At 42.7% G+C, this 13,223-nt stretch overlaps 1 protein-coding gene across 4 annotated transcripts in view; it reads left to right on the top strand.

Moving 5' to 3' along the window:
• Window positions 1–13,223, top strand: part of antxr1d (ANTXR cell adhesion molecule 1d) — a 33,354-nt gene that overhangs the window by 17,237 nt on the left and 2,894 nt on the right. For 2 of the 4 annotated variants that reach the window (XM_077581703.1, XM_077581704.1), the window contains 6 exons: window positions 5,887–5,965; window positions 6,195–6,290; window positions 6,381–6,419; window positions 7,572–7,670; window positions 7,744–7,908; window positions 7,983–8,063. In XM_077581703.1, the coding sequence (XP_077437829.1) occupies window positions 5,887–5,965; window positions 6,195–6,290; window positions 6,381–6,419; window positions 7,572–7,670; window positions 7,744–7,908; window positions 7,983–8,063 (559 nt within the window). Of the gene's footprint in view, window positions 1–5,886; window positions 5,966–6,049; window positions 6,291–6,380; window positions 6,420–7,571; window positions 7,671–7,743; window positions 7,909–7,982; window positions 8,064–13,223 lie in introns of those variants that run through there. The other 2 variants (XR_013296168.1, XM_077581705.1) reach the window with 2 other exon arrangements.

A 13,223-nucleotide genomic window follows, 5' to 3' on the forward strand; every position in this document is an offset into this window, starting at 1 on the left:
ACATCAATTGTGATTTTTACCCTCACACTATTCGAGTGACACCAAACTTAGCTGTCCGTATGTTAGCCAGTCGCGTGCATAAGTCCGGCGTAGACGCCACTTGTCCTTGAAAGCGTCTCGGCCAAAGTCACTGAGCGAGTGCGATCAATCAGAGTTTGTCACAGCTAATGAAGGCAGACACCAATCACAAGAGGAGAGCCCAGGAACACGACTTAATGAGCGCCTCCTGGTTTAGAGCTTCACAGCCCCCTCCACTCCTCTTTTGTTTATGGTTGTAAATATGAACATGCGTGCCTATCTGTTGTATCCCAATCTGTGACTGACACTTTATGGAGAGAGAAAGAGTGTGAGCGGAGGCGTCCGGCGAGTGTAAAGTTTCCTGCAAGCGTTTGCAGCCCTGCCCTTGGTGACTGAGAGAGGAAGTTTTCGAGTGGGGCAGATAGAGAGCGGCTTTGGGCTGAGATCCAAGTGGACCAAGGCCCAGCAGCATTCCCGAACCCGCTGCCCCGGAGTCCTGAGCATAATTATACACTGCCGCCCTGCGGCTTCAGACACCTCCCAGTCATCATCTGTCTTGGTGCTGTCACTCAGATTTCTTGTGTGATTTGAGCTCGTCTGCAAAGCAGTTTGTTCACAGGGAAACATTCCTCACACAAATTGGTAACACTGGGGTCCATGAAGACTCTTTCGACATTATATTTCATTTACTGCAATACATATACTAATAATAACTAACGTGACAGAAAGTAGTCAACGGGGATAGGCTCAATTTCCCCAAGAAAATGTGTTGCAGACAAAAAAGAAAGAATTTTGCATTTGTATTATTTTCAGTTTTTCAATTTAGGCCTTAATTTTCATGCCGGATCATTTCTGGTCTACTGTCTTTGGGTCCGAATTCCCTCTCTGGGTGCTCCAGCAGACAACTGCCGCACCCCCAGCACATCTGGCAATTTTGTAACAGATAGTATACTGCATGCGGCCAAATAACGGGCGCATCTTAATTTTCGTGCTGAGGCAAGTCTAGTTTAGCGTGTTTGTGAATTTGGTAGATGCGTTACACTTCTATGCCCCCCCAGTGCATCTCCAATTTGGTGACTAAAAGTAGGCAATATTTTAGACCTGTTAAAACCATGTGTAACGAAGGGTGCAGTTGGTGTTTTCCTGGATTTGATGGAGGCGCAGGCAGACAGATTGGCGCTCCATGGATGTGTGTGGTAGAGGCTAAGATTTTTTGGGGGAGTCCCACGGGTCCTGGGATGCCTGCAGGATGGGAGTCAACATGATCTTTAATCATGGGATTAGGACAGGACAAGATAAAGGGAGTGAACGGGATTGTTGAGTAGGACTGGGGAGGAAAAACTTGCATGTTTTTTTATTTATTTAGTAGCTGATCTCCAAAATGGGAGCGGTACGGGAGTGGGAGTCATTCTGAATCTTTTTTTTTTTTTGTGGGAATGGGATAGCACGGGAGTGAAATTTTCCGTCCCACAATTGTGCAAACACTCCGTCATGCCCAATTACTTTATCCATCCATTTGCCAGACATGGGCATCCTGTCAGCACTGACGGAAGGTCCGTCAATCCGTCATTGACAGGCGCTCGTTTTGCTGGGAAATGACGAAAAAAACTGACGGACTATGCACCGGCCACCGTGGGTTTTTGTCAGTCACTGTAATTGTTACTCACCTGGTATGTACTGGCGGACCTTCTCAGTCTGTCACTGATGGACTCCTGTTTGGCTGAAGACTGACATGCTATTCGTCATTATTCGTCATAAGGTACATGGAAATTGTTCAACTGCATACATTTTCAATTCTTCAATAAAGAACGGCTCGTTTGCCACTGTCGATAAACTACAAGAAATTGTGAATATTAAATAAGTTTACAAATAAAATCAAATAAATGACCTAGATGTCAGCTTGTGACAAATCTGCAGACAAGTAACACAAAATGACTGGACTGATTTTGCCCTAATAGACAGAGCTGTAATCTTAAACCAGTTCATCTGGAAGCCAGTTGAACCATAATAGTGGCCACTGGCCAGTCAGAAAATAACCGTACCTGTAGAGTGAAGTCTCTTCCACTGTTGTTGTAAGAACTTTTTGTGTGAGACCAGATGAGAATGTGGTGCACCATCATCACACAGTGCCTGGAGGAGTGATTTTTTCCATGTAGCTGAATCCCATTACTGCACAGTCAGCATTGTTTGACACCCTTGCGTTCTACTAAAGAGGAAGTCAGCTGTGAATGGCTGAAGGGCTCAAGGAGGAGGCCAACTGCTTCCTGATGGGCTGTGAAGAAACACACCTAGCGCTCACACAATAGGTGCCATTATAAACAGATTTATTACTTCGACAGGAATTGAAAAATGGAGTTGGTCCCCACCTTTACAGCTATATCCTCTTTTGGAAAGCACTTTAGGCTGCCAACCAGGCTGCCCCTCAATCCCCTCCTGTTCTATCCGAGCCTTGTCTCTTAGAATGAAGTCATTGATGCTGGCTTCACATAAATCCGTGTTGACTGCAATCCTTCCGGATGCGACGACACAAACACACACACACAAACACAAGGCAGACACTTATAGTGGGGAGATGATGATTGATAGAGATTGATAGCAGCATGTCCCCTGACCGTATGATGGGGGGAAATCTAAGAGTGGCACCTGCACTGCCGATTTCCTACTCCCAAGTTGGTGACAGCATGAGTCAAGGCACAGTTGTATAGAGAGTATGGAGGAGGGCAAACATAGTGTTGGTGGGTGAGGAAGTCAATGGGTGATGGGAGGGTCTCATGTTGTCTCAGAAGCGAGTGATAGTGCTGAAGGGATTTCAGACAGAAAAGGTCCTCTTCATCCCATCCCCCACACGCTCTTCATCCACACCCCACCTTGCAGTGACCTCCCCCCTGTCACCACCCTTTTCTCAAATGTGCACCCAAAGCTCAATGCCCCCGTTGTCTCTGTCCCCCCAAACCATAAGCACAGCACAAGAAGCCTTTCTCCGCTCTTCTCCCTAAACCAAGAACTACAATCTGCAGCTGCCGCCTTTGCGACTTCTCACTGGCTGCTAGCTTCTTTTGTTTTGGTCTCTGACAATCAAACACATCCATTCAGCTGTCAAAGTCATATTAGATTAAAACAGTTGCCTGATATACAATCGCCACCAGTGTTTCACAAATGTATCAATAGAATTTAGCTTTATTTCTGTTGCTGGTTGTTGGCATAAAATGTTACGTCATATTGTACTGATCATCAAGCAGACAATTTCTTGGCTTTTTGTTTTACATTTAATAGTTTGGTTATGTTGCTTATCATTGGTGTATTGAGGTGTCATGGCAATACAAGACATACATTAGCCACCCCTCCCGAAACGCAGAACACACATGCAGGGCCCTATCCACCATTTAGCATGACAGAGATTTGACCAATGTGAGGGAACGCTCCAAGGTGTACTTGACACATCGTCCAGAATTCTGCCCACAAAAGAACCACCCAGAAGAATGAAAAGCAGTCATTGGGAGGCCCCAAAATGCTTATGGCCCCAATTTGGTCAGTGGTGGCTCTGAGCGTGACCAGTCTTGATGTGAAAATGTTAACAAAACCCTAATCTCTATCAAATCCAGATGAAACGTATGTCCTTGAATGTCTTTAAATATTCACTTTTTCTTTTTTTGAAAGGATATCCAGTTTATGTAGCCGCAAGGGGGCACAAGCTAGTGTCTTCTTGTGCCGGTCCCAAGCCCGGATAAATGGAGTAGGAGTTGTCGTGAAGGAGTTTGTTAGGAACGTCCTGGAGGTGTCAGATAGAGTGATGAGCCTGAAGCTAGGAATCGGACTTGTGGTAATCAATGTGGTTAGAGGGTATGCGCCACAGGCAGGATGTGAGCTGGAGGAGAGGGAGATATTTTGGTTGGACCTTGATGAAATGATGCAGAGTATCCCTAGAAGTGAGAGAGTTGTCATTGGTGCAGACTTCAATGGACATGTTGGTGCAGGAAACAGAGGTGACGAGGAGGTGATGGGCAGGTTTGGTATCCAGGAGAGGAACGCAGAAGTAAAGATGGTGGTTGACTTTGCAAAAATAATGGAAATGGCTGTTGTGAATAATTTCTTCCAGAAGAGGCAAGAACATAGGGTGACCTACAAGAGTCGAGGTAGGAGTACACAGGTAGACTACATCTTGTGTAGACGGTGTAATCTGAAGGAGATCAGTGGTAGGTGAGAGTGTAGCCAGACAGCATTGGTTGGTATTGTGTAGGATGACTCTGGTGGTGAGGAAGACAAAGAGGGCAAAGGCAGAGCAGAGGACGAAATGGTGGAAGCTGAAAAAGGAAAAGTGTTGTATGACTTACAGGAAGAAGTTCTGAAATGGGCTCTGGATGGCCAGGAGGTGCTTCCAGATGACTGGTAGTATAGTCCTTGGTGTGTCGTCTGGAAGGAAAGGAGATACGGAGACTTGGTGGTGGAATGAGGAGGTGCAGAAGTGGATCCAGAGAAAGAGATTAGCTAAGAAGAAGTGGGAAACTGAGAGGACGGAAGGAAGTAGACAGGAGTACAGGGAAATGCAGCGTAGGGTGAAAGTAGAATTGGCAAAAGCCAAACAAGGGGCTTACGATGACTTGTATGCTAGGTTGGACAGTAGGGAGGGGAGAGACTGATCTATACAGGTTGGCTAGGCAAAGAGACAGAAATGGAAAGGACGTGCAACAAGTTCGGGTAATAAAGGATAGGGATGGAAGTGTGTTGACAGATGCCAGTAGTGTGATGGGAAGAGTTGATGAATGAGGAAAATGAGAAAGAACGAAGAATAGAAGAGGTGACTGTTGTGGACCAGGAAGTAGCAAAGATTAGTAAGGATGAAGTGAGAAGGGCATTGAACAGGATCAAGAGTGGAAAGGCACTTGGTCCTGATGATATGCAGTACTTGTGGAGGTTTGGAGGTATAGAGCTATGGTGTCTAGGAGAGGTAGCAGTAGAATTTCTGACTGGGTTGTTCAACAGGATCTTAGATAGTGAGAAGATGCCTGAGGAATGGAGGAGAAGTTTGCTGGTGCCCATTTTTAAGAACAAGTCAGAGGCCAGTTTGGACAATTCCAGAGGAGAGACAGTGAGTGTATTGGCAAAAGGTTGCTGAGTTTCCAAATGCCAGGCAGGAGGTCTAGAGGAAGACCAAAGAGGAGGTTTATGGATGTAGTTAAGGAGGACATGAAGGTAGTTGGTGTGAGAGCAGAGGAGGCAGAGGACAGGGTTAGATGGAGGCAACCCCTGAAGGGAAAAGCCGAACGGAAAAGAAGAAGATCCTAAAATACAGGTTGCTATACCAACAACTGCAGATGAGAAGTTTAAAAAAAATGTGTTCACTTATTCAAAAATGTAATAAGAGAAATAATAATAGTTCTCATTCTTAAATGCTGTTGTTGCCTAATGTGGATCTTAAAATGTTATCAAACTGACAGAATATATAAACATTGGTTTTAAACAATTTGCCGATTTATAAAAACATTGATTGAAAAGACAGAATTTTGGATACATCTCTTGCACTGGATAAGGCATTTTTATTGCATTATTCACGGATGAAACACAAAAGTTACGCTATGCATCTGCAAATGTTGCAAAAAGTAGGCCTATCTCTTATCTGCAGATAAATTTGACATCATTCAGCTTTCAGGTATGTAGTTTCTGTTCAGAGGAGATTTAGTCTGGAAGGCGGAGAACTCCCTTGACCTCTTTGGATTTTGAGAAAGTGTCCCTGTCAGCGTTTTAGAGAGTGCAAGTATGGACAGAGCACATGGAGGAATGTGCAGGCTGCTTTTCAGGCAAGCGTGTACAGTAGACTCAAGTAGTCCAAGCAAGCCCGTGTCATGAGTGTGTCGCCTCCGTGTTTTGCAGGGTCATCTACCTGCAGGTGAGCATGAATGAGGGCATCTCCTACATCACCAGCTCGGTTCACATCACAACTACTGAATGTGTGAGTACATCACGTGTGCGTTGTTGACCTGTAATTTGATCAACTTCACTTTTCCTTTCAAAACTTCTTTTGGATTTCCTCCAGTACTCTTCCTCTCTTCTTTCTGATGTCTCCTCTGTTGTGTGTCATCAGAGGAGGCTGTGAGTACTGGAATGTACAAGTTTTGCTCCGTTTGACTTTCACTTGGTCTAATTGCATCGCCGTCATTGTGTGTGTGTCGTTTGTGCAGTTTGACGGCACCATCGTGCTGATTTCACTACTGGTGGTGTTCTTGCTGTTGGCCCTGCTGCTCATGTGGTGGTTTTGGCCTCTCTGCTGCACTGTGGTAAATTGACACGTCAGCATTTTAGCTTCATTTGCAAACAACTCTTTGGGGCCCATTACATTAATACAATTTTTATTTCTTGACTTTCAGGTCATCAAAGAACTTCCCCCTCCACCTCCCCCAGAACCTGTAAGTACATAATACACTATGCTGATTCCTATTATTATCTAGCTTTATATAAAATTATTTTAAATTGTGCATTTCAACATGGCTGTACAAGTGTAAAAATAGGTTAACCACTGTAATATTAAAACTAGTGCTATCAAAGTTAAAGCATTAACTGATTAATAAATGACACAAAAATTGCATTAATCATGTACTAACGCCGATTAATCACACTATTAATTTTAACGCAAATAATCCTTTATCTTCACAGCAGATGGTTAAGTTAAAGGTAGCACAGGTTGTATTTCAGCAATACTACATGCATTAAAGTAAAGCATTTAATAAATGTTTATGTTTGACATTCAGAATATTTTCTCATGTCAAAATATTGGGGTCTTTTTTCCATTTTAAATTATGCAAGTAATTATAACTGATTAGAGGAAGAGGAAGAGGAGAGCGTGCAGTGGATCAAAAAATGTTGAAGACGTCCTCAAAACTAAATGTCGAAAGAATTAACACATAACAGGTGCTCGTCAAATTTGGTGGGCAAAAAATATTAATTAAAAAAAGCCTTTTTAATTAAGTGATTAATCATGGTTAATCAAAATTCTAAGTTATAATTAATCTGATTCAAAAATGTTTGACAGCTCTAATTAAAACACAAACCATTTGAACTTTAATGACAAATTAGAAAGGCGTAATATAGGTTGTTCCAGTGTTGCACCTCACCATTTCTTAACTTTAACTCACATTCGACTAGGGATTGACCGATTATCGACCGGGCCGATTATCGGACCCGATATTTGACATTTGACAAATATCGGCATCAGCCTTTTTTTTTACAAATCTGAAGATAAAGCTGGTATCTATCTCTCCGAGTGGCAAATGTTTACGAACTTAGTTAATATAAGGTTTTCATCAGGGTTTGTAAAATATTGTAAAAGGTTGCACAGATGTTCACAGAGAGTTTTTGCTTGTCGCAAACCCGGAAAATGGTCGCCTACAAGCGAAGTCATGTGGAGGTGCTTTTTTATTGGCTGCTGCTAGATGACATCACTTCTGTGCGACATACTTTCGAATGTCCTTATTCCGGATAATATCGAAATAAATGCATTTGAACAGCTATCGCAAGCATATTTTAAAATGATTTTAAAAGTTTTTTTTTCTTTTTTAAAGGAATCGGACGATGAAGATGGGATGCCCAAGAAGAGGTGGCCCACAGTGGATGCATCTTACTACGGAGGACGAGGAGTGGGGGGCATTAAACGCATGGAGGTACACTCACGCACGCACACACACACACACACACGGACACTCAGCACTTTCGCCGTTAATGCGTTTCATTCAGGTGCGCTGGGGAGAGAAGGGCTCCACCGAAGAGGGCGCCAAGTTGGACAAACCCAAAAATGCAGTCGTCAAGATGCCTGAGCAGGAATTTGAGCCTTATGAACCCAAGCCTCGCAAACCCAACCGCCGGCCCACGCAGCGGAGGAAGTGGTACACGCCCATTCAGGTTTGTCTTCAAATAATGCGCAAACTCTATGTAAGCAAGTTCAATATTTGAATGAATTCTATTTCACTCTCCAGGGGAAGCTAGACGCTCTGTGGGCTCTCTTTCAAAGAGGCTACGACCAAGTCTCTCTGATGAGGCCTCAGCCTGGAGACCAGGTGAGTGCTGCTTCATTTAGCGTGCGCCAAGATCAAAACGTGCGCACCAGACATTGGCATTATGACTATAATTATGGATATTTTGGGGTCGCTTAAAAGCTCCGTTGCAGACCGTGCTTTCATCACGCGCTCAAAAATAGAAAACATCTGCAGTCACGTTCCAACATGTCAGTGTGTAACGTAATGTACTGTACACACGACAGCAGCCGTAGATCATTCTAACACACTCATTGCCTGTAAAATGGCGGCTTGATCCCTGCATGTCATCAACGGCGCCGTTGTTGCCAACCCTCACTTTTTATGTAACATTTCTAAAGCTGTGCCGTACTGTGGGCCGCCCATGCCGCGGTGACATCATTGTGTGTCATACAAAAGTGTAACACGACTAGATAGTGCAAAGCACCGCCTGTTTTCTAACCTTGGACCCTTGTACTGCACCCCTATAACCCTGCGGACATGTTTTGATCATCATGCTGGTTGCCATGGCATAACATCTGCAGTTGTCAATGGTGTCATTGTCACTCTCCATTGGAAAATTGTCAATTTGTCGTTCTCTCATGTAACAGTATGTGCCGTCTATAGTCTATCAAAGAAGTCACCATCAATGGATTTATCCCCACTTCGTAACTTTTTTCTTCTTCTTCGGAGCTGCACAATTCATCTTTGTGAGGACAGAGGTTTTTAGAGATTTTCTCAGTCACTTCTAAGAAATGCCCCAACAATGAGCACCAATGCCTTCATGCCTCATTAACTGAGAAAAATGAAACTACTCTTCACATATATACAAAAGGAGGAGGAAGGGGAGGGGATGCACTTTTGCGGCAAGTGAGAGCAGGATTCCGCTGAAAGGCGTAGCGGAGATAAAAGACGACTGCAATGACGTCTCGTCAAAGAGCCGCTGTCGGCCGAGCTTTGAGTAGTGACTGATGTGGCAGCAAATGCAATAAATATGTGAAGTCAAGACAGCGTTTTAAAATGAAAGAAACACACGAGGATTTACATAGAAACATTAGACCAAGAAGCCTTATTAAAGGGGAAGTCAATAATATGTTATATGTGACCTCACTCATCTTAACATGACATTCTGATTAATATTACATTTGTGGAATATGAGTTTTTATCCATCTCAGGGGGCGGCCATTTTGCCACTTGCTATTGACTGAAGATGCCATCACATTTGCTCAGGGCTCAGGCAACAACCAAGCCCAGCTCACCTGTTTTCTGAAGCTGAGCTGTGACTGGTCGTTACTTGAGACCTGAGTAACTGTGATGTCATTTTCACTCGACAGCAAGTAGCAAAATGGACGCCTTCTGAAATTTTGCTGCTTAATTCATATTCCACTAACGCAATATTAATCAGAATATCGTATTTAGACTAGTTTGGAACATATTGTCAGTATTTTATTTTATTTTTTATATTTTTTTGGGGGGGGGGACTTCCCCTTTAACACAAAACTATCACTAGCAAGCTCTAGTAAATTGTGCCCCCCCCCCCCCCCTCTTAATATTACGAATGTGATTTAATATATGATATTTTTTTTTCAAGGTCCTCTTCCCTACTTTTTAACAAACAGTATCAATCTGTATTACAACAAACAATACCAAATGTATTATACATAAATATTTTGGTTCTATCAATTTATAGGATTGCAACAAAATAATATGAAAGACAAATTATTTACAGGATGTACTTCAATTAGAGTTGTTAACTTGCTAAACGACAACTTCACAAAATTCTACCAAACAAATGAGGCAAGTCATAAATCAGATCAGAACAATAATACAACCATCACTTCAAAAGTTTATATTTCAAATTACCCATACAAACGGCAATGATTGATATTATACACTAGGAAAAAAAATTCACGTTGCAATTTTTTAAGTTATTTTGGGCCGCGTCCCAGTGATGCCACCCTGTGCAGCATGCACATGACTGATGAACTAAGGTGCCGAAAATCACAACAAATCTGGAAAAATTGAGCATTTATTCAGGGGAGTTCTCGTTCGGCTTTCTCCCCGCATTACTTTTACCTCGCTGCATCTACAAACGGCCATCAGCGTGCTGCCACTTTCTGCCACACACTGTCTTTGCATTTTATGTGTCTCCGCTGCGTAAGTGTGTGTGCGGGGGTGCTTGTCACTGTAAGTTGTGTGTCAGCACTGCCGAGTGAGCGTCACACAAACAGATGGGCAGTTTAAAGGCCAAGAGCCATATTGTGACACAAGAGATTCCCTTCTTTTGTCCCTACAGCTGATGGCACGGATGCTCCGTCACACAGGACGGCAGAGACCAGAGGGTCCCCCGCCATCCTGTCCCCACCCCCACCCCAACGCTGTCCATCAGCAAATCACTTTGCTTTAAAGCCTCACTTCGCCCTAATTTCATCCAACACATTTTATCACTCACCTCTTTTAGCGTTTAAGACTCAACTTTTAATGTCTGCCACACGTCCAAAGCATCCATCCATCGCTCATCCCATTCAGGATAAAGCTGGAGCTTCTCCCAGCTGATTTTGAACTGCTCGCCACGCCAATCAATGACAGGGCCCATCCAATTGGTTTGTCTCTGTATGACAACATGAGAGTTGTAAATATCCACAAATCAAAGTTATAAATTATTTAATCTTGTATGTTTGTTACTAGAGCAACTTAAAAAGTTGGCACTGAATTTGGATAAATTTACACAACACAAATACAAGCTGATTAGATTTCAATTATCTGTATTTAGGTACTATTACTAAGAAAAAAATATATATTTGGATAAGGATTCAAATCATTATTTATCAATGGACAAATAGTGAATTATTCCATTGCAGTTGGAGGCAAACATCTCAAGCTGTTAACCGAATCTCCTTTCCACCCTTTAAAAGTGATTGAAAGTCATGACTTCCTTTGCTGGATTGGTTGATATCCCAAAAGTGTGATTGCCTTATTGCTTTTTTATTTCCGCAGTGGAGAATCTACAACCATTCATGTTTACATCCTGGCTTTCTGTAAAATACGTCATGTGCTTAACGATATTGTCATGCTTGATGACGGTCTGAGGTGTCAGGCCAGATGTGCATCTCCCGTCTCATGTCTTTCTTTACTGTATAGGCCACAAATGTGTATGCATGCGCAGCATATTGACTCGATGATATTTGTGAGTTTGTGTGTGAAGGGCAGAGTCTTGAGGCCTGTGAGGTGTTGGAAGGAATGCTGGAGGTGTTTTAGTGGTTTTCCTAAAAAAAAACAAGTTAAGGTTTGGAGGGAGCCGCCAAAAGGGGAAATAAAGCTGTGACAAACAAAACAACACAATAGGAAAAGGAAATAGGGAGAAAAAATATTATAATTGAAACGAGAAAAAACTAAACAAAATAATGATAAAAATAGATATATTCCATTATTTTTAATGAATTATAAATGGTAGCCATTATTTTGATTATTTATTTACACTATCAAAATTATTCCTACACTTTCTCATTCCTCCAAAGGCTATACAGTACTAAATATATTTATTATTATTATTATTAAAATATGATACAATGACAAATTCAGGGTGGCAAATCCAGGTCCAGAAAGTAAAAACCCTGCCACAGTTTAGCCCATTGTGCTAGCTAGCTAGCTCCTTAGCAGGTAACCGAGCACCCGGGGAGCTAGCTAGGGAGCTCGCTAGCTAGCACCTGGGGCTAAAGCCAAACTATGGGAGGGTTTTTTCTGGACCTGGATTTCTTACCCCTGCAAATGTTATGCGCATTTGACTGTGAAACATTTAGAGCTTTTTAGTTCCTCTCATGTGGTGAATATTCAACTCAACTCAGCTACAAATCAAACATGATGACATACAAAACAATGAAATATAAAACAATTAAAAACAAAACCCCCAAAAAACTAAACAATTTAAACCCAAAAATGTTCTTTTAATCATATCTTCTTTACAGCCCCACTAATCTAAACACGGTCATTAGATTAATATTGCGATTGTGGAATATGGGTTAAGAAGCAAAATCCACCCATTATTATCCATCTCATGTGGCGGCTATTTTGTCACTTTCTGTTGACTCAAAATGGCAGTTTTAGGGCTCAGGTAATAACCAATCACGGTTCACCTGTTTTCTGAAGCTGAGCTGGAATAAAAAAGTGTGTAACCGTAAACCAGTTGAGATGTGAAAAAGGCTAAATGTGTATCTTCTGTCTGGAGATGACACTAAACAAGTGTCCTTTCAGATTAGCTCCATTTAATTAAGTTTATTTTATTTTAAATTGTTTACAGTTTTTTTTTTATTCTCTTGTTTTAGTGCTCTTTTTACAGCCTCCTCTCAAAGCTTCCTGTTTCTGTTTATTCATGAGCCAGAGCGTCCATTCAGGCCATATGTTGTGGTGGCTGCATGCTCACACTCGCACACAAACACACACATATTCATGAGCTTGTGTTCTCATTGTGTCCATATGCTCTCACTGGTGTTGTACCGCTGCTCCCAAAGCGGCCCGTTCGCCGCAGCCCGGTGACAAGACCCCGGCGGTCACCCCATGACACCCCTCCTCTCCTGGAGCAGGCTGACCCCAATCAATTACGCAGCCCCTCACATACATGCACTCGCACAATGGCGCCCCTCAAGCCACAAAGCTACCGCTGCTCGGGCCATCTAAATGGCCCCTGTGTGACTTTAGGGCCTCTCTGTTTAATAAGGTGTTATAATCAGACCACCAAGGACACAGAGAGCCCTCTCTCTATCCCTCACAACAACACCGACTTTGCAACTAGCCATCAATGAGAACAATAAGAGAAGCGTCCCACTCTTTGCTGCCTTGTAAATCATGATTAGCGCCCTCTGTTAACTATTGTGGGCATATTTAGAAATGCCCCTTTATGTTGCAAACACATAACAAGACATAAAGCACTTTCTGTTTGGTGTCACAGCACAAGAGGGGGAAAGGGGAAGACTGCGTAAGTGTGTGCCTAATTTTGCGATTGCGAGTTATTGTGGCGCAGGTGTGAAGGGAAGACAGGCGCGTCTCTGTCCGCCCTCAAACAGTCTCGCCTCTGTCAGCAAGTCACTTAGGCCGTCTTTTGGTTGAGCCGGCGCTCATTCACTTAAAGTGTAAGTCAACCTTAATACATTTCTTGACAATAATATGTTATATGTGACCTCACTAGTCTAAACGTGACATTCTGATTAA

This window comes from Vanacampus margaritifer, chromosome 12 (assembly GCF_051991255.1).
Source record: "Vanacampus margaritifer isolate UIUO_Vmar chromosome 12, RoL_Vmar_1.0, whole genome shotgun sequence".
NCBI classification, from domain to species: domain Eukaryota; kingdom Metazoa; phylum Chordata; class Actinopteri; order Syngnathiformes; family Syngnathidae; genus Vanacampus; species Vanacampus margaritifer.